We start from the raw sequence: 26,237 nt of genomic DNA on the forward strand, positions 1-26,237 counted from the left end.
AGGAGGATAGAAGAGCCACTCTGCAGCAGGTGGGGCTCAGCCTGAGGATGTGCCTTGGTGTTGTTAACAGGAGTTGTCATTTATGTGATGTAAAGCTGCTGTGCTAACCTGCAGGTGACTGTGGGCATGATACTGGGGGTGTGTTTGAGCTGATTGATTGTGATCAATGGTGCTGGAATCCTCTTAGAAAACCTGGTAAAAGTTTCAATGAGCAAAATGAAAACATGTTTTCCAGCGTCCTTCTGTTCCTGTAACTTCCTGGCGTGATTTTCAAGCAAGTGCTTTGAAATGATGCTGTGAGTGAATTTCTGCGTGCTGTGGTGTTCTGATGAGTATGCCTCTAGAAGTGACTCTTGACATATAGCCTTCCACGTGGGACGGGCATCTGAGCAGCATTAGATTTCATGCCTATCTCCCTCTTCTTTTTGAGGTGTGGGGACCAAACATGGGCAATGGAAGCTCTGCCTTTTTCCTCCCTGCTACTCCACAGCCTGTTATCAGATTTCACAACCTAGAAACACTACAAATAGGGGATTGATTAGCCAATTACTTAGGCTGCTGGTATATGATCAGCCTTAGTTCACTTTGGTTTGCATTTCAGGACATCTGATTCCTACTTGTGAGTTCCCACAGTGATTTTGATGCTGCCAGTTCCCAGGGAGCTAGCTTAACTCTGCCCATGGGCTCGGACATACATTGCAGTGGGGTTGGGCACTTGTTTGTTCTTGTGCTTGCTTCTTGGTTGTCTCTGTTGATATGCACTTGATATGAAAGCTCTGTACTCTTCAAGACAGCTGGATCCTGAGTTGATACCGTTGTCCTGCTCTCCCTCCACACACTGGCTTCAGATGGCTCTTGAGCTGTTCACGGAGCCTATTACTGAAGGAACTCGGGGTGCTGGTGTGGTAGGGTGCAGGCAGTGGTACGTATCAGCTTCTCCTGAAAATCACAACCCTGCCTTCTCCCTTCTTGTAGAGTGTGAAGCCTGCAAGTGGCAAGCAGAGAAGCAAAGTTTCGTTTCTTTGTGTTTTGACTTTAAAAAGATGGAGTTACGTTTCTTTTAGTTCATGCCTGGGGTGAGTGTGGTGGGCTTGGTATAGTTCTGACACAATACCTCTGCATGATGGAAGCAACTCATGGCCTGGTGGAACCTTGGGCTTAGACTTGCTGCAGGCGAGTGTTTGGTGTGTGTGATGTTGTAGGTCATGATCAGGGTGTATTAAGTCTCTATAGCTGCTTATCCAAGTTCTACTGGCTGAGTCTTGATGTTCTTTGCTGCTCTTTTGTTTGTATAGATGTGCTTTTAAGGAGTCAGTCCTTCTTTCCCAAGATGCTGGAGCTTCTTTTGAAGGTGGTGGTTGTTTTCTCCACAACAAGGTCTTTGGCCTTTCCAGCATGTGTCTGCGCCCTGCTTTCCAGGGAGGCAGGGCCAGAAGTCCCCAGAGCTGTGGACAGTCAGAGGAAGGTGATTCTGCTGTTTCAGAAAACTGCAGCAGTGCATTGTCACCCTGCTCTGATTTGTACCCAGAACAAGCTGCGGATCTTCAGGGTTAAGCCCTGGCATTAGCTGAGGATGAGGCGGACTAGACACAGTAGTAAAGCTGAAAACCACAGGTTTGGAGGAGCAGCAGGAAGAGAGCCTTCAAGAAATCAATGCTGGGTGACTTCATTTTTGCTTAATGTTTTGAAGTGCATCTGGTGTGGTTTATGCCTTGAGTCGAGGAGTCCTTGTTAACTGTGTATTTACCAGTGCCTGCAGACCATGATCAATTGGCAAATGGATTGACAAGCTGTGGTAAAGTGCACACAGGGTGCTTTGAAGAGGAAAGCATATGACAGGAGACAGGCACACACATCTGGAAAAGGCGCTTTACCTGGTGAAGTGACAACATGTCTTCCTCTGCTGTTGTGGCTCGTTTTGCTTTGCTGGTATCTTTTGTGATTTGTCCAATGTCACTCTGCTCCTTTCCTCATGACAGGCAGGTTCCGTGGTACGTGACCAGTACGTGCTCTGATGCCACAGAGCATCAGCAGCCGGCCCCACATGGCTTGAGCTTGTTGTGCCACAGGGGTGCACTGCAGGCTTAGGACATCCCACCCTGTGTCCACGCCATGGGGGATTACATAGGTACTGCTCTACCATGACCCCTAAAAATCAACGTAGGAAACCCAATGGCAAGAATAATAGCCTAAAGGCAAGTTGATTTGCCTAATGTGGCTTCCTTTGTGTTTCTTGTAAACTGACATGTGGGGAAGACACAGGTGACTTAGGGGTGCGGATATGACGCCTTTCTGCTTCTGCTGGGAACTCAGTTTGATTGCATCAGTTCCTGATGTTATTCTTCAGTTCTGAATTTCACCTCCTTGGATGCACCGTTGGAGTTTTGGGGGTTGTTTGTCCGTCTTCCTTACTGGGATTTGGTAATTGGTTTCCAGAGAAGTGGTAAGTGCTTGTTCTTGCTGAAATCAGTACGTTCAAAAGAGTGTTAACTGAGCTTTTGCCAGACAGCACTTTGAGGTGGAGTTCAGGCTTGGAGTCGGTCAAGTTAAGAGCTAGAATAAATCCCAACCCACACTCCCAGCCCTGGTAAATGAACACAGGATGATTCCTTTGCTAAGAGAAAATTATAGTCTCTCCAGCAGTAAAGCAGAATGCAAGTACAAGACAACTCCATTTGAACTTTGATATTAATTTTGAATTCGTGAGTGTAACTGCTGACTAATCAGCAGAAATAAATTTTGTTTGTTCTCTACAAAGTGGAGGGATTTGTTCCAAATGCTGGTTAAATTATTTGCTTTGCTCGTTTTTGACCTGTGCCCAATTCCTGCAGATGAGTTGACATTTTTAAGGATTTGCCTATGATTTCAGACTATTTGGCTTTTTCTCTTAGGAGTTTGCCTCACATATTCGTGTTGTGTGGCTGGCTGACTGGTGCTGCTTTTGCTCTCAGTGAGTGAACGTTTCAGACAGGCAGCCAGAAATGCAATATGCGGAGATGCTCTTTGGTAATCTGGTGTTCGGGGTCATCCTTAACCCCGTGTCTCTGTTTCATATCTTGGGACTGATACCGCTCTCCCAGGCATGAACAACTGCTATTCCCCAGGCCTTTGGAGGAGTTAAGAGTTGATTTTCAGAGCAAGTAGCCTTTGTGGATCCAGCCTGAATTTTGGAAGCACCCTGTGTGTGATCTCTATGTGGGTCTTCATCCACTGACCACAGTTCAGCCGCTGCTCTAGGTCAGCCTTTTTCATGGGAAGTCAGAAAGAGCCAGACTGGAGCTGCATTAGGCTTGGTAAACTGCCAGGATTTCTGAATAAGCTAATCACAGCCAGGTCATCATTATCTTAAGTGAGTCAGAGATGTGTCCAGGCTGTTTATTAAGATAATTGGGAGAGGAAGAGATGTTTGCAATCTGTGGTCTAGATTGGTGAGGTGGTGGACTGTATTGCAGCAGCTGATACAAGAGAAAAGGAGCTCATGGTCTTCCAGATTGATATTCTGTGCTTAACCTGGTCCTGGTTCTGCTGGGATTCAGCCGCTGGTGCCAGTAACAGGGATGTAAAGTGGCATCACGGTAATGCAGCAGGCGTGTTTCAAACACCACCAATATAAATTTGTCTTGCCAGGCTAAATAGTTCTACTTATGCTCAGATTTCTTTATGAGGCCTTGTTGCCTGGTAATTTTAGAGATATTCTTCTCAGATCATTTTTGTTTTGCTGCATCAGTGCCAAGCAATATTTGGGAACGATAGGAGCACCTGTGCAGCCACTCCTTCCTTAGTAGTGGCTGGTCTGGTCCCCCACAGTCTGCAGAAGGGGCTGCAGGTTTGGTTTGGATTTCCTTTTACACATTTGTTCATCGAATGGTGCCAGAGGTGGTTGCAAGTTTAGGAATGTTTAAGCTCCAGTTATATGCTCAGTGCTGCTAGACCAGCTCCAGAGACCAGAGTCCCCCAAAGCCATCACATCTCGCAGTGCACAAACATTGCAGATGACTCAGAAATGACTCGCTTAAAGACAGGTAAGCATCATTTTTCTCCTTCCAGGGAGCTGTTGTTTGTAATATGCTGAATTCAGACCTCTAGCAGGAATTATTTTGATGGATCTGCTCTAAATGCATAAAGGATAACTGACTGCATTAGACAGGACCAGTGAGAAACCATCGGTCCCTGCTCAGGAACTAGCAGGGGCTCTTCTGGCTGGAAATGCTGCAGATCTGGCACATTGTGAGGGCAGAAATTGAGAAGATCCAAGTGCTGCTGGGGATTGGGATAACACCACTTGCTCCCATTTGACTGCCCAGGTCACAGCTGGTGGCTGGAGGTGCCAGCAGGTATGGCAGCGCTGTGGGAAGTGTTCGGCATGGCTATTTGCTCCTTTAGAAAGCTTGGGAGCACAGAACTGCAAGGGTGACTCCTTGATAATAGTGCCAGTCTCTCATTTTCATCAGCAATAAGAAAAAAGGCTCTGCTATACCTTAACCATTCTGTCTGGTGCCAGCAGGGCATGTGTTACAGATAAATCACCTCTTTTGCAGCCATATGAAATTCTTGCTGCTCAATCCCACCAGGAGATCTGTATAGCCACAGCTTCAGAAGAAGGCAGCAAAGTCCCTGACGGGTGCGTCTTGGATGAAAATACTGTCCTGTAACTAGACTGAAAGTTCACTTTAATTGTATTTAACCTCAGATGGGACTCCTGGAAGCTGGGTGCTGCTCTGTGTAGGTCTTTAAGCTCTTCTGCATGAAGCATCTGATGTTGTGCCAGATTTCCTTCCCTGGATTCATCATTGTTGGCCTCAGCCTCAAAGAAGATGGGCAGATTGACCTCAATAGCAGTCTTACAAAGGAAGAAGGATATCTTTTGCCAGAAAACCCCAGAGCCACCCTTAGGAAGTAAAGAAGACTCCCGAACATAAAAGATATTGTCTGGTACACCCAAATGGGTAAGGATCAACAATGTCCCTACCAAGGAAGACAATCTCTAGGACTCCAAAGAGGAAGGAAATGTGGTGATCATGAGCTGTAGATACAGCATAGACTGAAACCTGGCTCTTTGATCTTGAAAGAACCACTGAAAACAAATGGGCTGCACAGGAGTGTGTTTGGGTCATCCCTTGAAGGAATGGTTCAACCTGTTGGGACAAGTCTGTGCCGTTAGTTTGCAGCACTGTGAAGCTCAAGTTTGCGAGCTACCCAGGCTGTTGTCCTGCCAGTACATGGAGGGAGGCATCCCGTAGCTCACTGGATTTGAGCCGTGGAGGGTTTTGCTGCCAAGCCTACCCTGTCTGAGATCTCTCCATCTCTTGCTTCTGCTTTTGCCTGTGCTCCTTTCTGAGTAAGGATGGAGCTTTCACCAGATCTCCCCTAGGCCTATGCTTAGGTTTCCCAACAAGAAATCAGAGGACGGACACCTGTTCAGTTGGAAAGGAGGTTTGACATAACATTCTTGAAATTGCACGAAGTGAAGTTCTTGTTTGGAGAAATAGACGCTCGTCGATCATGGTGCAGGGATGTGTGTATATTTGTGATTGTATGCGTAATATGAATCCAGTATTGATGGTGAAAATGTGGAGTTGATTTCCAAGGGAGGAGTCACTATCGTTAAATGTGATCTACTGCGCAAGGCAGAGAACTGGAAGTCAGGATTGTAAAGTCTCTGTGGATGAAGCTGTAACACGGAGGTAAGTTTCTGGTGCAGCTTCTCTATCTGTAATCCTGCATAAATGATTTAAGTCTCTCACAGTGCACTGGTGGGATTTGTGCACTCTGGCTGCTAGGGATGGATGAGAAGAGCCTGGCTCTGAGCTGGTTCTGGGCGTGACTCCAGAAAGCAATTCTTGAGACTTCAGCAGCAAGCACATCGCTATATTGTAGAGACTGAGCTGGGGTCTCCCAGAGAGCTCAGCTTCAAGCTCAGAGCAGCCTCTGGGTTTGTAAGGAAGCCACAAGGGTCATTTCCAAAGGGACATCCTAGCCCAAGTACTGCTTCTCCACAACCCCCTGAAAAAAGACAGTTTGTTCTAGGAGGTATAGATTATATATATTTTAAGGCTCCATGAATCATTCATAGCCAAAGATGAAACCGAGCATCGGAGCTAAGGAAAGGCTGAGGGTATGGGGCGAGGAAGCTTCCATTATTTATTATATTAAATCTTGACCTAGTGGCACCTTCCCCTTGCAGTCCTGCCTTTGCTTTGGGAAGCCCTCTGTTCTCCTAAAAATCTGAAGTACCCTTCTACTCTCAGAAGAAAATTGTAGCAAGAACCTACTCAGCTGCTCTCCTTGTTGTGCAGCTTGATGGTTGGCCTTTAAAGGAGTAAAACGTATGTCCTGTGAGCACGTGAGAGCGCAGTGGGGCTGCCCAAAAAAGCATGGACATGTTGGCTTGGATGGAGGATGAAAGAGTCCTAGGTATGCTCTGGGATCAAGCAGGGTTGAAGGGTTAGCACTGGGTGCGACAAACAGCATCAGGAAAAATGTAACCGAATGATTTGGAAAGAGAGGCTGTCTGCTTCCTGACTGGGCCAGGCACTTCCAGGCTTGGTGTGGCATGAGCTAGCAGTGAATAAGGGCTCCTGCTCAACTGTGGTCCCTTAGTGGTCAGCAAAAATTGGGCTTGTGGGTGCTGGCCTCGTTCCTGGCAGCCAGATGTCCCTAGTGCAGAAAATGTCTATGGTTTCTTGGAGGGAGGTAGATGCCAATGACTAAATCAGAGCATGGCTGGGTGGCTCTGGTTTGTGGTGTCCTGACCCAGCAAAAAGGAATAGTCAACGCAACCTGTCTGAATAGCACCAGAAATCATAGCTAAAAAAGTGAAGAGGGTGGAAGAGAGACTGATTGGTTGGTTGGCTGCTTTTTCTTGGGTTTTTTTGTTTGTTTGTTTGGGTTTTTGCTCAATTCTAAGAGAAGAGCTGGAAGCTGAGCTTTCATTTCTTAAGATCACAGTTTTCTTTCTTATTTCAGTCGTATTACGGTAAAATGCAGGTTCTACTTGTCCTGATTAAATGGCAAAATGTTGTACCACAACAGCAGGAAACTATCACATTGCTTTGTTATTGCCTTTTTAATTACTGTGACCAATTCATTGGCAAGAGTAATATTATTATTGCTGAGGGCTGGAGACACCTTCCCTTTCCATTGCTATGCAGCCCCAGGGCTTGCGAGATGCAGCTTTGGCAGTAAGGTGAGGTAAAGAGAACTTCATTTATTTGCTGATTTTCATTTGTGCCAGCACAAGTGCTTATGAGGCCACAGTCTAACCTGGCTGTCTAGTGTGATCCAAGTTAAAAATAACCCCACTTCCAGCCCTGCTCCCTCAAAGGGTTATTTTTCACCCAGAACATTTCAGGGCACTGCTTTGCCAAACAGCAGCGACAGCACAAGGGAGGGAGAGGCCAGTGGTGGGGTGGGGAGAGCAGGCATCCCCGGGGATGGGAGGAGGCCAAACAGCCAAGCAGGTTTCACCATCAGAGCGGGCGGCAAACAAGCCTCACGACACCCAAGAAAGCTGCTGCAAAAGCTGGGAGAGAAATGATTTGGAAACACGCCGTTTCTAAAGATTTTATTTTTTAATAGAGAAACCTTTCAGGCCGCTTTTTAATTAATAATAAAGAGCAGGTTGAAAAGGCGGCGAGGCCAAATGAAGAGAGTGAGGCTTGCTAACTTTGTTCAAAGTTGGAAGGTCACCTTTAAAAATGGATGAGTGCAGCGTTTGGAGGAAGCTCCAAGGCAGCAGGCCTGGGGTTCAGCACTAGAATAGGAGACAGAATGAAGATGAAAAGAAGAATCCAGTTGGGATCTAGGGATAGCTGCAGAGCTGCAAGTGCCCGTGGCAGACCTGGGTGGAGGCGGTGTTCAAGGGAGCTGCTCTGCAAAGGCTGCTGTTGTGCATGGTGATGTGCTGCGGAAAGTTAAGACGGGTGCTCGATAGCCAGCTGGACTGCACACGAGGGTGTGGATTGTGTCCTTGTGGGTGTAAGCTGGAATTTGGAATAAAATTAAGGCACTGCTTGCCCATGCTGCATTCAGGGACGCTGAGTAACCCTAGAGATGTCTCGCCTGCTCTGGTTGCATTCGTTGCGGGACCCCTCAGGGAGTGGGAAAAGGGTGATCACAGCATGAGTCCTGGAAGTGACTGGCTGGCAGAAAACTTTCAGGCTGTGTTTTGGATGGTTTCCTGCCTCTTGCTGCTTTGGTCCACTCATGAACTAGTGAAAGTTGTGGTAGTGTCACTGTATCACGTGGAGTTACATGAGTATATTCCCCTCTCTGTATCCTATCAAAGTCAACATACTGGGTGCTGAGATACAGCCATATGCTTCACACTCCTTAGTTACCTGCTTCAAAACCAAGAATATTCCTCCCAGGAATACCCAAAAGACGAGATAGCACAAGGAAGGAAGCCCAACATGTGAAAAGGTAACCCCCTCCATGTCCAAAATGGTGCTTTCTACCCCATGCTCCCAGCACAAACCCTTCCCACCTTTCCTTGGAAACCACCAGATGCAGCCTGAGAACTGCTGGGTCACGAAGTGAGCACGTGGCAGCTCTTCCCTCTTCTCTAATCGGATCAGACATATCCTCAGGGAGCTTCACACAGCCTGTAGTCCAGCAGGTCCCAGGTTTGGTCCCCAAATAAAGGGCTTTGGTAAGGACAAGGAAATGCATTTCCCCCCAGCTCCTTCCAGGCAAGGCTGAAAGGTGAGATTGGCTCTGTGAAATCCTTGTGTAGTCAGATGAGAGGACAGGATTACAACGGAGAAAGTACTCCTGTGAATCTGCAGTTAGTTTGGAAAGCTTTGGCATCTACTGGGAAATGCAGTCTACCTGGTGTTTTGTCCTGATGTGTTGCTTCCCTTTTTTTGTGTCTGTCCTATTTGAAGGCTTGTAGAGCACTTTTGCAATCCCTTTTGCAGTAAGACTTGATAAGGGTGTAGTTTCTAGGCCTTTTTCGGGGAGGGAAACTGAGGCAAGCGTGTTGCCTTCCCCAAGCTATTGCAGTTCATACAGAAGCACACAGGAGTGCATGGCCAGACAGGGAACAGGATGCCTGGAGAAGAACAAGGACTGTCACCAGAGCAACCTGTGACCCTGGTGCTGGGCTCAGCTGTGACTGTCCTGGGCAGAAGTTCCCTATGACAGGGAATGAAATGATATTTCTTAAGGGTTCACCTAAGAGAACTCGTTTCATATTTAAGCACTTGCCTGTCTTTCCCACTGAGCCAAGGCGCGGGAGCATCAGACACATGCTATCTGTTGCTTATTAAGTGGTTTAACAAGCCCAGCTAATTACAATGTACTCAAGGATTTTGTAGCTTATGAAAGCGGTCCCTGTTTGTTTGTGTCAGTGCTTTAATACATTAAAACACCAATTAAACCTCGGGGTGTGTGTGTGCTCACACAGCTTAACATGCAGGAAGGCATGTTGGTGTCTTTCATGTCAGCTGGGGCTTCCCTGGCCGTTTCAGCTCCAGCTCTGAAGGGATGCTTCTTGTTTTACACTCAACCTTGTCACTGAAGGGACGCGCATCCCCTACATAAAACCACAGTTCTACCCACCACTGAAGTACATCGCTTCACAAGACGCTGGCAGATGTGGGCACTCTCTGTCATTAACTTTTCTTTCTGTCAGACAGGCCTGGAAGAGTTTCTCAGTCTCTATTTCCATCTTGGTGCTGATGATACAGGCAATTTGTGCATGAAAGTGTTGTCTTCTCTCTTTCAATTAGTCCCGAGGGGTCACCAGTGGGAGCGCACAGTCTGCGGCATTTGCACTCGTTTGCAAAGGGCCCCGCACATTCGTTAATCCCCATGGGTAACGAGCGATAATGAGTGCACAAGGCACCCAGCGTGAGTCATTGCAGGGATGGGGCTGGAGCAGGCAGCGAGGGTCAGAGGTAAAAGCCTCCTTCAGTGCACTTAGAGTTCAGTGAGAAGGCGGCAGTCGTGGGGGGAGGAGAAGGAGAACTGACAGATTAAAGGAAATTGAGCAGCTGTAATAAATACACTTGAAACTGAAGAGCATCTAGGATGCTGTGATTATATTCCCTGCAGAGCTGAAGTGCTGAGGAGGGTCTGCAGAAAGGACAGCCATACGAAACCACCGGCTTTTCGGCGAGCAGGCTTACAGGGAATGCAAAATGAGTTGAAGAAAGCTGCCTGGGCTTTAATGCACGTCTTTAGGATGCAGTTGGGAAGGCTGCTGTAAACATTCAGTCTAGTAAAAATAAAGACTGTAGAAGCCAGGATGAAAGGACTGATATACACCAGGCTGGGCGGGCAAGACGTAGAGGCTGTGATGGGGCACTACTGAAGTATCACAGTGAAAAGGGAGGGGTGAAGAAGAAAGCAGGAGAAAACAAAGGGGTGGAAACCAGCAGCCACGGGGGAAGCTGAGAGTGTATTTTGGACAGCAAGGTCCTTTTGCGCATAAGTATCTCTGAGAGACAACGGAGCTGGCCTCACAGCGAGGAGGGGTTTGGAGTTTTGAGGTGAGCTGGTGTGGAGGATATGGAGGAGAAATGCTTATCTTGAGAGTGATATATGGAGAACTTAGACTGAGGATGGAGAAATAAAGCCAGCTTTTATCAGTGATAGGGGGAGAGAAGGATTATTAAATATTTTTCGTCTGCCAAAATTGCATCTAACTTTATTGAGGATGAAGAGAAAGATCTCCCCATATCAATCGCCAGCTGTTCAAGGGCATGCAACAAGGTGAGCGTCGTCTACAGATGGAGAGCACATCCCGTAACGCACCCGTGGGCATACAAATGACTCACCAAGCGATTCGCTAGCATTTTAAATTGCCTGTCTAAAATGGGGCAGATGGATGAGAGTTGGAAGGTGGTGGACATAATGGGGGCAAGAGGCAGACCAGTAAGTTTAATGTTTACTCTGGGAAATTCTTGGAAATCTTCTTAAACTTCAAGGGGTGTTGTGGGAGAACACCTGAAAAAGCAACGCTATATGAAGGCCAGACTTGCATGGCTTGGGGTAGTCGGGGGTCACAGTTGACTACTATGCTCACATTCCCCCGGGAACTAACTGCCACTATATATAAAGGAAATTCAGTAGATATAGTACCCTGAGATTTTCAGCAAGTAGTTGACAAGGACCAGCATCAGAGATTAATGACTGGAGGTAGAAGCGTTGGCGTGGGATTTAAAAAAAAGCCTGCATAGAAATGTGCCCTAAGAGCAAGAGGCAGAAAGGAGCTATTGCTGAAAGTGTTTCCAATTGGAAGGAGGTTGAAAGCGATGTGTCCTGGAGGTCAGTCTGAATCATCTGTGTTTTTCATAATGTCTGCTGCTGATCTGCAAGAAAACAGGGAGCCAGAGTCATCCCTGCTGTGACACCATGGACATGAGTGATTTTTCACCAGCGCTGGCTATGGCTGAGATCCCAAATGTGCCCAACGCCTCTCCTGATTTGGGAGGTGTTTTGAGAGGGGATTCCTAGCCGAGAGCAGAGAACCAGAGGGAGAACACCTTGGCCCTCCTCAATACTGTGAGCAGTGCTGGGAATATACTCACGTCAGAGGAGACGTGGCATGGGGAGACTGCAATGGAGACACAGCGCTATCTACAAAGAAAGGATAAATAAAGCAAGCTGGACAGCACAGGAAACTTTTCCTTCACTGAGCTCCTTCCAGAAATGAAGATGTGGTTTTGAACGTCTCGGTAATTATTTTTTCCTTCATTATTTTTTAATTTGTCTGCTTTCTCTACAATTCCAGTTTCTAGTCTGGAGACCTCGGATGACTTGATGTGAGCTCTGTTTGCAGGACAATTGCAGCCTGGCTGTGCAAGTGCAAGAAGTCTGAGTGAAGTTTTGAACTGAGTGCTGGTCTGCACTCAAATACTCATCTGGGTAGGTTTGCCCATTACCTTCTTGAAAAATCTCTGCCCTGGGAAAAGATTAAGGGTCTTGATTTAAACTCTGATTGATAAAGAAAAGACGTCAAGGTGACCTTTATAATACAAGCTGGATTTGGGGTCATTTTCCAAGCTCAGATTGCAATAAGGAAACAGGATTTGCAGGCAGATTGATGGATTAGAGTGGTGGAAACTCGCCTCGGATTTTTCCACGTTACCATCCCAATATCTGGTGCTGGCTCTCCCGTTAAGACAGTTCAGGAAAGCAACAGATATACTCTTGTTCAAGACATTTTCCAATTAAATGAGGCCTGTCCTAGGCTAGTGAGGAGACACAGCTAATGGCAAACCTGAGCTCTTTCCACCACTATAACTCACTCTGTGCTCTGCAGCAACCCCCATATGTACTCATCTACAAATTGCTATTGCCAGCTTTGGGAGGTCCTTTTTATACTTCCACATCCTCAGCTAACTCCAAAACAGTATTTCCCTTTCCCTCCTTTCTTAGCAATCTTGTTCATTTTGCTCCTTTCCGCTAGCGGTGTGTTCTTACTGTAAAACTTCAGTATACACATTTAAATTTAAGCTTTTAAGCCATATATGACATATATCTAAAAGTACATATATATAGTCTTGGTTTTGTAGCTGAAGATCCTAGTAGGTTGCCTTGCCCCTGTGTCTTGAATACCAACTTAGCAATCATCCAGTCCTCACGCATAGTTCGGTTAAAGCTGAACATGCACCTTTTCACCACCTGCAATTAATCATGTCTTCTGAGGCTACCAGCACTGCAGAATGTTTTCTTGAGTCTCACCAGGGCCCTTAAGAAAAATTAACTGGGTATTTTTCCCCTGGTGCAGACACTGATGTTTTGCCACAGGAGAAAACTGTAGGATTTTATTTGTTTCTCCCTCTTGCACAGTGAAGCTTGTGATGTTTTTTCTGTGAAAAATTCACCCCAACCATCTGGCTCATAATGGCATGAGACATTACTGAAAGATGACAGACAAATGGACAGATATTCAGTGTTTTATTACTCCGTGTTTTCCCCATGCTGGGCGCATCAGAGACAATAAAGCAAGATGGATTCTCATTTATAATCATAATAAAGGCAGGACTCAGCAGAGATACGATAAAGCAGTACTATCAGGGAGGGAAAGTCAGTGTCCTAACGAGAGCATGTGGATCCTTAAACAGTCCTGAACTCCTGGTGATGAGGGAATTCCAAAGCCTTGTTCAAGGAGTCTTCTCACTCCTTGAAGTGCTTTGTTTCAGCCAAGGAGAGGAGGGTGGTGTTGGCACAACAGTGCTTCTGCTCGGTCAGCGTGTGTGAAATGAGTTGGATCCCACCGTGGAGCAGCTCTGGAGTCTACGCATGGCCAAGCTACTGCCTTTCAGAGGTCCTCTTCTGCAGAATGAGCCTTGGTGGGCTCCTTTATCTCGTCTAGAGCCACCTTGCCATTACCCTGCTCAGTTTTCAGCAGTGAGGGGGACCGGAGAGGAAAGATGGATTTCTCTTTGTGTGAAGCATCGCAGAAGCACCAGTCCAGTATTCATTGCATCCTGCTTGTGATTCAGACATAGAAGAGTCTAGGAAGCCCCAACTATGCTCAGACCTAGAGAGCCAAACAAGCACCAGCTGCTATCTCCATCAGATTCGCTAACTCCTTTGTACGATCCGTCCTCCTCTTTATTCCTCTCTGCATAATTTGCTGCCTCATAACAATTGCCAAAATCACCGAAACCACGGTAATTTTAGAGCCCAGCAGGCAGAACTATCTCACATTACTCCTCCTTCAGGGTTTTCCTTCCGCAGGAGAGGTTGGAAAGATGAAAAAAGGGATGGGCTTGTACAGACAGAACAAGAAGGGAGAAAGCCAAGGAAACCTCAGGCAGAAGCAAAGCCAGAGCGAGGTCTATTCAGGGTGTTAGGAAAACATGGGTCCAAGGGAACACCTCATCAAGCTGTAGATGTAAGCGTGCCTCCTGTGTTGGTCCTGCGAGAAAGGGAGTAGGAGGAGGTTGGAAGGAAGGGGAGAGATGGAAATTGGGCAAGTTGGAGAGAGGCTTTCTAATGAAATCATAACTTGAGCCTGAGATCTGTCTTTCAACACCTCAGTTTTTTACTCCATATGGCCTCACTTCTGGAATTTTCTTGTTCTATGAGTTTGGCTGCATTAGCCACTTGTTTAATAACTACCAAAGGAAGCTGGGAGAATGACTGGGGATGGGGCAAAGAGAAGACATAGGTGCCCAGAGATCACAGAAGAAAAAGAAAAGGGGTGGGGGGTGGTGTAAGCAGAAGATGTTCTGCTTTGTCTAAAATCGTCCTTTTCCTTTGTGATGATGGTGAGGCTGGCAACAATCAGAAGCATTTCCAACCTGCCTGGAGCTCTGACTGGAAAAGGCGGAAGACTAGGCCCTCTCACCAAAGTTTTTGCTTTGAGATGGTCCAAAAATTCTGTCACAACAGATTTTTTTGGAAGTCTTTTCACACTTATACATCTGGAGAAAACTGCACTTCTAAAAATACTTCTTTCCTTTACACCCAACTTTGGGGCCAGCTCTTAACTTTGCTTAGAGTGGGTTTTGCACCACAGGGACCACAGCTGTGGGTCGCTGCTTGAACCACTTCCAAACCATTAACTCTTTCTTTAATGCCACCCTTCTAATAGTCCATAGTCCCCAAAACATATTCAACGTTATATGGAATATTTTAGTAGTTATGGTGGGGATGCATTAAGATCAGAAACGGTTATGAAGATAATGACAGCAGAGTTTGATTAGGTGGAAGCAGCACACGCCTGTGTGTGATCCTTCAAACCATGGATCAGGCCATAGACTAGACAACGTTGAAACAGTAGTAACAAACCCAAGCCCCAGTGCTGCAATATCTACCTGGGTGTGCAAGCAAACTGCAGCATGAGTCTGAGGTTGACTGTTGGGATCAGGATGGCACCAGCAGGACTGGCTGGTGAGGCCAAAAAGGGCAATAGATTGAGCATGTGGAATGTCTGTTGGTCAGAGACCTACCCTACTGTGGGGGTGAGTACTAGCTGGGCTGAGTTATCCTGTTACCTGTTGGAGGGAGCACTGGGTACTCACACCGGCGATACGTGGCACGCCTCCATGCTGACCTGTCACTCCGGGGGGTGGGACTGCATTCTAATCCAGGCTGTTGCGAAGATGAGGGGAGCTTTTTGGTGCTGCTCCCAAATTACGAAGTGGGAGGGAGACCCAGCACTGGATGGAGGGTTGGGAGAAAGGCTCATGTCGTGACACAAGCCAATTAACCCAGCCCTGTGTGACATCCTCCTACTAGGAAGCTGCAGAGGTGCCAAACCCCAGAGGACAGCAAAAGTGAAAGCTCAGGCTGACATTACTGAGAGCAAATTCCTTCCTACAAAGGACCCTGCAGCTGTTTTCTGGCCTTGCAGCAGCTCGGCATGATTCACACACAGCTGAGGAGGAGCTGCTGCCTATGCCAGCTACTGGAGTTGGTCTCCATCTCTCTGCAGTGGAGCTTTGACTGGGGAAATATGAGGCTTGATGCTTACTGCCTGAAAGCAGGTGCTGCCAGACTTCTGGTCCCACCAGAGCAGGCAGAGCCATGGCAGTGAACTTGCAGGCTTGGGGAGCCGGTAGGCAAGAGCCTCTGAAACCTCAGGGGCAGAAGGTAAGCCTCTGTGTTCCTGCTGGGAGACAGTCTTGAAGCTGCGAGGCTGCTGCTGACACCCGGTCACTTCCAGCTTTCTTGTGATTATCCATCTCAGCAATAGGATGCTGTTGTGTCTGATTACTGTGTTGTTAAAGCCTTAAGCCTGAAATCTGACTATTGTGTGGTCCCTGAGGGGCAGCCGGTCCTCCTCCATCTCTCCTCCAGTAATCTCTCCCTTCCCTTGGAAAAATAATAAAAAAGAAAGCCAAGTGGTATCTGTCTGCAGCAGCGCCTTCCAATCAAGTGAAAAATAGCTGGAAAATCAAATCAGCCGGTAAGTTCCTGCAAAACACAACTCTTATCTCTTTAAAATCTCCTCTTTTTGAAGGGATGAACTGAACGGCACTAGCTGCTGATGTAAAACAAACCATTATTCCTCCTAGCTCCTCTCCAAGCCCCCTCCCTGCAGACACATGAGTCTGAGGGAGACAGATGCTCTCTGAAGACTATTTTCCTCTGTTAAATACTTCCAAATAATGTGTAATTAAATGTGTGGTATTGAATTAATGTTTTATTCTGAGTGCTTTGGCAGCAAGGGACCTAGGGGCCTGGCTGGTGGAAAGCAAACATGTTCACCAGGAAGACTCCCTTCCCCTCTCTCCTTCCGTTTTCCTCCCACCCTGCCAAGAGTCCCAATCCCTGTTTCCAAGGGCTGCTGGAGTGTACCAGTGAGTTGGTGAGGATGATACTTTGTGTAAGGTCCCTTTTATGACACATTGCCGTGGTGCTCTTGGGCACTTCACCCAATGCGAAGACCTCTGCAACTCACTCAGGTTACTCATCTGCAGCTCACTCGGGTTCCTCCTCTGCCTGTCTCCTGATGGGCTTAACCTTCTTCCTCAGAATAGCCCAGTTGTGTAGTTAACCGTCGTGTACAAAAGGTGGAGCCTAGGTGTCCCCTCAGGATGTGAAGTTGGTGCTGGATGTCTAGGGAGACAGACTGCTGAAGCTGGAGAGGCAGTTTGGCGTTGCAGCCTAGTGCCAGCCAGAAGTTATTTGAGAAGGTGCAGGAGATTATGTGAGTCATTGGTTGGTTTTGAAGTCTCCTGTCTGGAATGATAGTAAGGTTTTGGTCCCATCAGCAGCATTTCATGTTCCCCCGGGAGTCAGCTGAGGAGGAGCTGGTGTGTGCAGAGGCATGGGTGGGCAGAGGGTAAACCTGCACCTGGGCTTTGTAGAGATGACAGCAGCAAGGGAGACCACGGTGTCTGTCCTAACCTGAGGGGACCATGACGTGTGCCTTGGGCACAAGCAAGTGGAGCAAAGGCAGAGACTGAATTGGGGCACAGCTGGGAACCTGCTTACAGCTGCCTACCTGCTCCCTAAACCTGAGCCAGCAGCTGCAGGGAGCCTTGTGAGCATTAGATTTCTTTTGGAAAGTCTTCCAGTTTTCCATACTAAAGGACATTTTAACCATTGGCGACAGCGTGGGTGAAGGGATTTACATTGTTGGGTCAAGGAGGGGTCCCACTGATATGATGAGCTCTTGCTTGAGTAATTTCAGGAGGTGGATGCTGTCTTAAAAGGCAAGAGCCCACTGCTGTGCAGGGCCCAGATGTGCTGGACGCTTCCTTTTGCTGCTGTAGTCATTGTCAAACGTTTGCTGGGGACGATGTGCAGGAGCCTTCCTCTTTGTTGTAGCTCCTTTGCTTTGGAATCTCCTCAGGATGGCTGTGCTTCTGCAGGACTATGCAGTGCTGTGCACCCCAGCTGTGACTGCTCAGCACCTAGTAGCCGTGGGTTATATTGCTCTCTTCATAAAATAATTACTAAGTGGTAAGTATCCAGGTTTATGGTATTGAAATGGATGAGAAGAGCTTGAAATTACATTTTGGTTTTATTGGAGTGTCAGGCGGAAGAAGACTTTGCTTAAAAAGGGTTTGTGGGGTGGTGCCAAGCACATTGTAACATTATTTTTCAGGATTTTTTCATGAAGAAAATGAGAATCTGCTTTGGTTTGCGTTTAAACTTTGCAAGTATGTCACAGCAGGCAATGTCACCTGCTTCCAAGCGGTTTTCATCATGATGCGGTGAGTGATTCTGGCAGGCTCTGGGTTTGCATCTGATGACTTGTTGGTTTAAGGGGTGACTGTGCGATTTGCCTTTCTGTCAGCTCCTTTACACTCTACCTGTAGCTCTGAGAGCATTGCACACGTAGCCTGTCATTGGCGGTTGCTGTGTGGCTGAGAGTGGAGCTGGTGCTGCAGCGGAGATGCAGCAGCTCAAGTTACGGCAACCCAGCGGGTGCTAATCCAGTCGCTCTGTGCCGCTAATCAAATCACTCTGTGGAGCTCGAGGGCTGTTTCACAGAAACGTGTCTCTCTCTCACATGGAGGACGGCTGGAGTTAGCTGATGACTGAAAGGCAGCCCATTGGGTCAGGGCTTCCTCTCCACCTGCTGTTGCAACGGCAAAAACCAGAGGAGCTGATAATGTCCTGAATGATAGGGTTATGCTGGAAGAGTTGGATGTAAGGTACCTTCAAAGTGTCAGAGATCTGGCTCTTCTGATCTCCTGTTTTCTTCAGCTCAGTTACACTGAACATCAGCTCCTGGTGCAGATTGGTATTCCTGGAAAATTTTTTTTGAGCCCGAATTGTTCAGCTAAGCATTTCAGGTCCATTTTGCAGCGTGTAGTGTGTTACCTTCAGGTCTGCTGGGTCAGCTGGGCAATAATGCTTCCTTCACATCTGGGATCTGCACTTGTTCCTTGCAGCTGCTCCCAACAAATGAAAGGCATGGAAAGAAAATGCAAAGAACTGCAGAAACATAAAGATGAGGTCTTTATGAAGGAGTATGATCACAACTGTTTGATAATCTAATATATAGGCAGGCACCAGGAGCTGCCTGGAAGCAAGATGTCAGCATCTTGGAATGCTACAAGAGGTGAGAAACAGCCTGTAGAGAGGCTATGAAGCCCATGACATATATTGGTTTGCTGGAGATTGAAAAGCCTGAGAAGGCATGCAAAGAGAGGGGCAGCACAGTAAAAGGGAGAATATCCTTTGCATTTCAGGTTGTTCCCATCAAGGCCATAGGAGAGATAGATGGGAGAATGTGAGAAAGTCTCTCTGCATATCCTTTTGCTGTGTGGACATGCACAAATGACTGTGGGAGCTGTCATGCAGAATTAGTAAGATTGAAATACTGCACCCAAAACGAGGAGGAAGATCTGAGCGAGGTGGTCCTCTCCATAGGGTCTGCAAAGGAGGGTGTCAGAAGGATCTCGGTGCACCTACGTATTGGAGCCCAGGTGGCTCAGCTAAGGACTGTGCCTGCCCCACCAAGTTCCCAGAGATCCAGATACGTTTTACATAAACCTCCATGATTTGGGATCTTTTTGAAAGGACACGCAGAACTGCTTGGTGCTTATACTCATGACTTTCATGAATCTGAGTCCTTGAAGGGTGCCTTAACAGAGGAATTTGGCAAAGAACCAGCATCTGGGCACAGTGCCGAGCTGCTGAAGTGTCTATCCAGACCTTTTCCCAGAGGTGGCTCAAGTCAGAGCTGGGAGAGCAGCCACCAGAAGTGGAGGGCTCCCTACTCAGAGTCCATACAGAGATAAGAAACAGCCTGTTTATGCCCCCATTTTTAAAAATGATGTAGGACTGATTCTCCCTTTGTTTACAGGTACTTCACAGCAGTTCGCAATCAAAATCAATATCCTTCATTGACTTTGATGGATTTGCACCAGGCCGGGAGGGAGGCTCAGCTAGCCTATGCGTTATCTTCTCTCACTGTGAGACAAGTCTGTGAGAGAATGACTTATCAGCCCTCCAGCAGCAAGGCTTTTAGATCTGGCCCTATCCAATCCGCATACTTTGCTCTGATCAATTACCTTGGGTAACTCATCAACATGTTTGGTTGATGCCCAGGTTGCAGTTGACTGCCTGACATGAAAGACACTCTGTTTGGTAGTTACATGTCTTAATGACAAGCTTTCCCGTGTAGATTGTAAGCTTTGTTTATTTGATTTTAATTGTCACGGAGCAGGGAAGCTATTAAGGGTTTATTCATAAGAATTATTTTAGCAGTGTGTCAAGAAAGAAGTGAATGAATCATATTGACTAACTGAGAACTTTGCTACCTTTTTGTGGACAACTCATGTATAAAGAAAAAAAGACAGTTCTTTGGCATAAATTAGTTCTTACAGCAAGTGACTCAGCCACTACTGAAAAATGTCATTGTTGTTATCATTTATAAAGTGCTGTTGATGCAAATGAGGCTTTAGAAGCTTATGGAAATAAAGGCTATTACCATGAAGGGCCCAGGATCAGACTCAGATCAGGATACCCTAGAAACACATCTAAAAGAAATCAGATTTAAAACAGGGATTGAAGAACAAGAGAGGCAGGAAATAGAGAAGAAGAAAAAGAGAGAAGAAATGCCATGACATGACAAAGCTAAGGGAGGGAGGAGCTGCTGATGGAAAGGTGTGTTAGAGGACCTGCTTCTAGGAAAACAGGGCCACGTGCTTCGAGGAGGATAGAAAATTGATATTGGTCTTTTGCAGAAGAGAAAGCTGCTGATAAAGAGGCTGGCAAAAGTAAAAGGAGAAATTTCTATAATTTTACTCTTATTTCCCCAGTGAGCTACGTGTTGTTTGTGAATTAAGTGTCCAGGGACAGGAAACCCACTAGAAATACAACCACCAGACTGACTGCTGTTCAGGAGTTTGAAAGATGTGAGGAATTAATTTCAGACCTAGTGTAAAAGATCCAGCTTAAGAAGTAGTTTTGCATTTTGCTGTAACTTCAGTACCAGTACTGCCCGTGGTTTACTCTGTTTGAAGTTTGATTTGTCCATTTACCTCCCACTGTAGTCTTCAGCGTCCAAACATGATCATGCTCCTCCAGGTTTCAAAAGTATTATCAAACCATGGTTTTAAGGATGCTGGCTGTGATGGGAATCTGAAATGCAGAATTTTCAGTGTCACTGAGCCTTTCTCTTCTTCGTTTGACCCCCAGGACAGATTGGGAATGGGACAATAATTGGAAAACTAGCTTCATGAAATGCACCCACACAACTTCCTGATTCCTGCTCACGGGATTGAAATGTGGTGGTTCTTAGGGAAAGGTTGTTTTCATTGCACACGGTCTGTTATCGGCTCTCTAGGATCTGCCTGGAATTTGGAGGTTGAGTTGAGGTCTTTTTGCCTTGACCTTGTCACAAGCAAAAGAGATCCTGCAATATGAGTGTAAAAGATGGGTGAAGAGTTAATGAATCAGAGATTTAAGCAAAAAAGTTCTAGCTTTCCCAGGCTCTGCCCCAGGGGCCAGTGCAGAAGTGACCCATCAGGACATTGATGTATGAAAAAAGCAGAATTAATTTTGTTCCCCCTTCTTCTTCTCCTGTATCCCATGGCTGTGCTGGGTTCACAAGATTAGCAAACTAGAGTCTGTTTGTGTTGAGGAGCGGAGCAGACATGACTGAGGGGCACCTGGGAGCGAATATGGGGAGGAAGAAGTTGCTGTTTTTAAACGGCTGCTTTTCTGACTGAGTGCGTTTTAAGCACAGATCAGGTCAGCCATCCCCCAAAAGATTCAGAGGAGATTAAGTAACATCCCATCGCAGATCCAAAGCTTCAACCCTTCTGCCTTGGCTCTTCCAGAGAAAAGGAAAGCTTTCTGCTCTGGAGGCAATTTGTAAAGGTGAGTGCGGTGTCCCGGACTTACCCTCTTGTTAATGCTCTAGCTCACCCGTGTGCTGCCAGCCCTGAACTGAAGTTGTGGAGCATTTCCAACCAGCTGCTTGTCGGTTGTTTTCTGATGTGGTTCATGAATTCAGAACAACAGTGAAGGCAAGAGCTTCAAACACATTCTCCGTGCTTAAATCTTGACAGACAAGAAGGAAGGTGGGGGATCCGCCCAGCTCTCCTTCTGTGTCATGCAGCAACATAGTAATCCCAAAACAAGGACTGCAAGATGTTTCATTTAAAACTGGAATTACTTCAGTGTTGTGCACTCACATCCTTCCTGTAGATACAGCACAGTCTTGAATAAGTTCCCATCATGCTGTCAAGTCTGGTTATTTTCCTGTCAGGCCGTGCTGTGGCTCCTGCATAGGTTCTGCTTTTGAATTGTCTTGTTGGCTTGTTTTTATAAGTTAATGGTACAGGGGCGATGGAAAAAAAAAATGAGTGGTACTTAGGGGAAGACAGTTTGCGTACACCTTGTCGGCAGGGCTGACTGCAACACAGTCGAGACAGATTAGCACACCGCTGCCTGCCTAAAACAAATAAACACCAGCTGTTTATCAGACAGGGCTCAGCTTTCTGCAGGAGGAGGTCAACAGATTTATGCAGATGAACCTCCCAGGTGCCCTTGCAGCACAGCATCTTTCCTGGCTACTTGGCCTTCCTTATGAGTTACAGCCAGGACAGGCGAGCAGAGAGATGCAAGGTTAGCACAAGAACACAGCAATTTGCGCAGTGCCAGAGCAGTTTGTCATTGCTTTGTGTTTAAAGCCCATATTTAATAGTAATGTAGAATTAATCACAGTGCTGATCTTACTGTGAATGGAAGAATTTGATGTAAACTTCAGTATTTCAGGCCTATAGCATGTGAAAAAGCAATTTATTACAACTCACTTATTATTCTATTTGTGCTTAAAATACTATGAAGGAAAATTTATGGCCATTCGAGGTTGAGAGAAATTGTAATCAGCAAAGTACTTTTCTGACTTTACATTAAGATTGTCCAGTTGCTGTCAAACTGCGTAACTTCATGAACTTTTTTTTTTATAACCATCTAAGTTTACTTTAAATCCAGCAGTGTCACGTGAGTCCACTACCTCAGAAGGATTGCTCCTCCTTCAGCTCAGCTCCGTCTGCCACAGTATATACTTCAATGCTTCATATAAATTTTCTCTGAAGCTTCTCAGGTGACCCTAGCAACTTGCTGTGAAATCTGGTCTTGAAGACAGATGGGATATTATTTTAATAATGTAGACATAATTACATGTGCCGGCTCTCAGAAGCATCTGATCATTTATTAAGATGTTCTTGGGAGGAAAAATTGGTTGATGAAAATTTTGGGCAAGACCCTGGGGAGTTCAGAAAGAGAGGTTTGCTTCAGTTCTCATGGTGTTACCGCTGACTTATCAGAAGTATAAATAATCTCAAATAGAATTGCTGGTTATTCTGAGACAGTTTCCTTTTTAAATTTATCTCACACCAAATGGGGCAATCAATTGCAATTGCTACATTTCTGTTGGGATTCTGGGTTTTTTTTAAGTGTCCTTGGGCTCCTCTTAATACAAGATCATTTTCCCACAGCTTTCTTGACTGCTGTTTTTCGGGAGACCAAGAATGCAAATACATGGTTTGTCAATACAGTAAAGCCTAGGTGCTGTATGATGAGTGCTGTAGAAATGCTCGCCGAAAGAAAGAGGAAAAAACCCTTTTCCTCTATGTTAAGTAAATCGGTGCTATCTGAGCTTTTCTTAGATTAGGACTTTCCTCACCCAAGTGCATTACTTAACATTTCAACACACAATATTTCAGATTTCTCAAGGTACTCCTTAAACACCCAACTAAACCAGGTGAAGGAAGCAAAGTCCACATGCAATTTGTTCTCCCCGGCTGTCACTGCAGATTTGAAACCAAAGTAACTTTGGATATTCCTGCCATCCTGCGCCTCGATGTTACCAATATTATTAATATTGGTAATTAACACTTTTCAGTCTATTGAACAATTAATGAAAAGGTCAACAGGAATTCTCTATGGAGGCATCTTTCATTACAAGGCCCATTGCTCATGCAACCTCGCAGCATCCGTCTTCCCAAACAAGAAAAAGGGCCAGAGATGAAAGGTCCTTAAACCTGCCTGTAAGCTCCTAATTAAAAACCTTAATTATATGAAAGCCATTAGGATGTTAGTCTTCCAATCCATTGGCTTTTTGATGCGTTAAGTAGTACCTATGTTGCTGTGGGGCATAGGCTTCCTGGGGTTGATGTGGGTACCTACTCGGGTTCCTGGGTGGTAGGAGCTGGTAGCGGATTATGATCACTGTTAGTGATGCGTCCCTGTGGCCAGTTTGAAACCTGGTGTTAGTCACCTTCACCTCCTGCATCTGCAGCTCCCCAAGGGAAATGCACCTTGGCTAAGGGGTGCCTACCTGTACAGCTCCTGCAGCACATGGAGGAGATGGAAAATACTCAAACGTGGTCCAGTTTATAAACAGATGCAGGACCAAGTTATGAATGCCCCAGGGTAGCAGTGGAAAGTGGGCACTGTCCCATCTAATGCCTCTACTTAAGGAGACCTCTAATGCATCAGCTTTTGCTCACCAAGCACTGGAGAAGAGTGCGTAGCTCTCACTGCCCTACTGTAACCATCAGGCTGAAGCTGGAGTGGTCTGTACTACCACAGTTCTCCAGGGAGGCAGTAAGATCCCTTGAGCTTACTCAAGGAGTAAGAGCAGTTCAGAGAGATGAAATTTTGGGTACTGTGTCTCCAGAAAAAGCTATGGTGGCAGTGCATCTCTAGCTGCTTCCACAGTTCATTCCAGGCATTAAAAAAAAGCCTCTTTGTGTTGCCAGAAGAGCTGTATGGATGCTGTGATGCCAGAAAGGTGCTTAGAGATTTTGCAGCAAGTAGCTGTGCCTTAGTGTTGCTCCCAAAGGAGAGTATGGAGACCTCCAAGCTCTCCCAGCAACCAGTAACATTTAATCATGTGCAGCATTTGTGGATATCCTGCTAGTCGCTTCTCTGTCCTTGAAGGTGCCTACTACCTGGGTAGATCTAGCATTAGGAATGACCCGTTAGCTGAGCAGACTGATCCTCGTAGGTCTCTGTACCTTTGCTAAATTAATAGCTGTTGCTCTTTTGGTTCTTTCTGAAACCTCAGTTGCTATTCTCTGTCAGTCCTTGTCATCCTAAACATTGGTGGAAAGGATCATTGAAACTAATGGGTTTGGTTTGTCTGTTGTGTCAGTGACTTTATCCTGGGATGACCTTGTTTCTAAGGCAACAGTCGCGCAGAATATGGCTGCAGGGTCAGGGTCTTGCTGTGGGGCACCACTCAGCACTTCCAATGGCTCCTGCTCATGCCCTATAAGGTGCACGGGGGTCAGTGGTCTTCTCCTCCTTCGGAACGCTTTGACTTGTCATGGTTCAGCCTCAAAAATCTGCTTGATTTTGGGTTTATATTGATCCTAATTGAAATGCAACACTCAAGAGGACCTTCTAATCTCGCCTGGTCTGGCATGTGTGGTCACATGGTATGTGACCTTTGCCCTGCCTCCTGGGCAGTGAATTATTTCTAAGATCATTCCTAAGAGATTCAGGTCTTTGGCAGATTTTGCCCCAAAGATTCCTCTCCCTGAGGACAAGTTTGCTGCAGGCTTGTAGTAGGGACTCGATAAACCTCAAGTGCTTTCCTCGCAGATGTTTTGCATGAGACTAGCTCCATTCCAGAGATGGCTGCGTTCCGTGGGTGGGTAAAAAGATCCCTGTAGATATTTTTACTAAGCAATTTCAGGTCCTTTGCAGCTTGCTAGAAAATAGAATTAGTTGTTTTCCATTCCCTGAATTAACCCTGATTCATTCTTCCCCCAACCCTCTCCCTCTTCCTCCCCTCCCTCCAACAGATGTCCAGCATATTAAGAGGAGAGACATCGTTTTGAAGAGGGAGCTGGGAGAAGGTGCCTTTGGGAAGGTGTTCTTGGCCGAGTGTTACAACCTCAGCCCCACCAACGACAAAATGCTGGTGGCAGTGAAGGTAAATCCCAAGGGTGAATGGCAGAGAGTAGGGCAGGGGCTGGCCGGTGAAGAGAGGTTGGATGAGCCTGCGTGGGAAAGGGAAGCTTGTGAGGGCTGGGGGCCAGGGGAGGAGATTTATCTGATGCCGGAGATTGTGGTAAATCCACTTAGTCACACAAAGTTTCAGTGTTCCGCTTCAAGGTCGTCTGTTCTCGCCAAAGCCTCTCTTCCTGCCGACGCGGCCGGGAGGCAGACAGGGAGGAGAAGCTGGTCTGGAGGCTGTCAGCTCCCGTGCAGCTGCAGCAGCGCAGTGTGGAGCCCACTTTCCCTCTGCGAGGGACCAGGACCCTTCTCTTTCTGGATTTTATCTCTTTGTGGAACATGCAGAAGCTGAAACAAAAAAAGGGCCTCAGCAAAACTGAGCACTTAAAGCTAAGCACGACTAACCAATTTACTGGAATCAATTTGCTGCAAGATGGACAAAGCAACTCAGCTCAGCTCCACTCAGCTCCTGCTTGCCTAGCCACACATTGTTCCTAGTTTGGTGATTTTGAGCCAACACAAGCTCAGCTTGGCTTGTGCTGTGCTGTTTGCATTCTTGTGAGGGTCCTCGTGTGAGCTGTGCCCCATCAGCGTGGCCGTGGGCAGAGGAGACCACTCAGTGCAGAAACGTGCTCTCCCCTCAAGGGACCCCAGTCGGCAGACACACGTAGTCTAATCCCCAGGAGTTAACTGATACCTCCTCACTCCTTGGAAGGTCTGCATTCAAACCACTGCTCTACAGGGAGAAAGCACTCTTCCAGGATGCTGGAGGCATCCAGTTACTTGAGAGCTGTTTTAATCATTGGCGGTTCAAGCCTTTTTTTGTCCCCTTATGCTCTGACTGTGAACTGCAGGATTACACCTTTCACCTCTGTGTCTGGTTACAGCCGAGGTCA

At 46.6% G+C, this 26,237-nt stretch overlaps 1 protein-coding gene across 1 annotated transcript in view; it reads left to right on the top strand.

The window, feature by feature from the left end:
• Positions 1-26,237, top strand: part of NTRK3 (neurotrophic tyrosine kinase, receptor, type 3) — a gene marked incomplete at its 5' end in the record, with an annotated part of 96,776 nt that overhangs the window by 30,485 nt on the left and 40,054 nt on the right. Inside the window, one exon of the mRNA XM_010135387.1 lies at positions 25,188-25,318. Within this exon, the coding sequence (XP_010133689.1) occupies positions 25,188-25,318 (131 nt within the window). The remainder of the gene's footprint in view (positions 1-25,187; positions 25,319-26,237) is intronic.

This window comes from Buceros rhinoceros, unplaced genomic scaffold, assembly GCF_000710305.1.
Source record: "Buceros rhinoceros silvestris isolate BGI_N320 unplaced genomic scaffold, ASM71030v1 scaffold5104, whole genome shotgun sequence".
In the NCBI taxonomy this organism is placed as follows: domain Eukaryota; kingdom Metazoa; phylum Chordata; class Aves; order Bucerotiformes; family Bucerotidae; genus Buceros; species Buceros rhinoceros.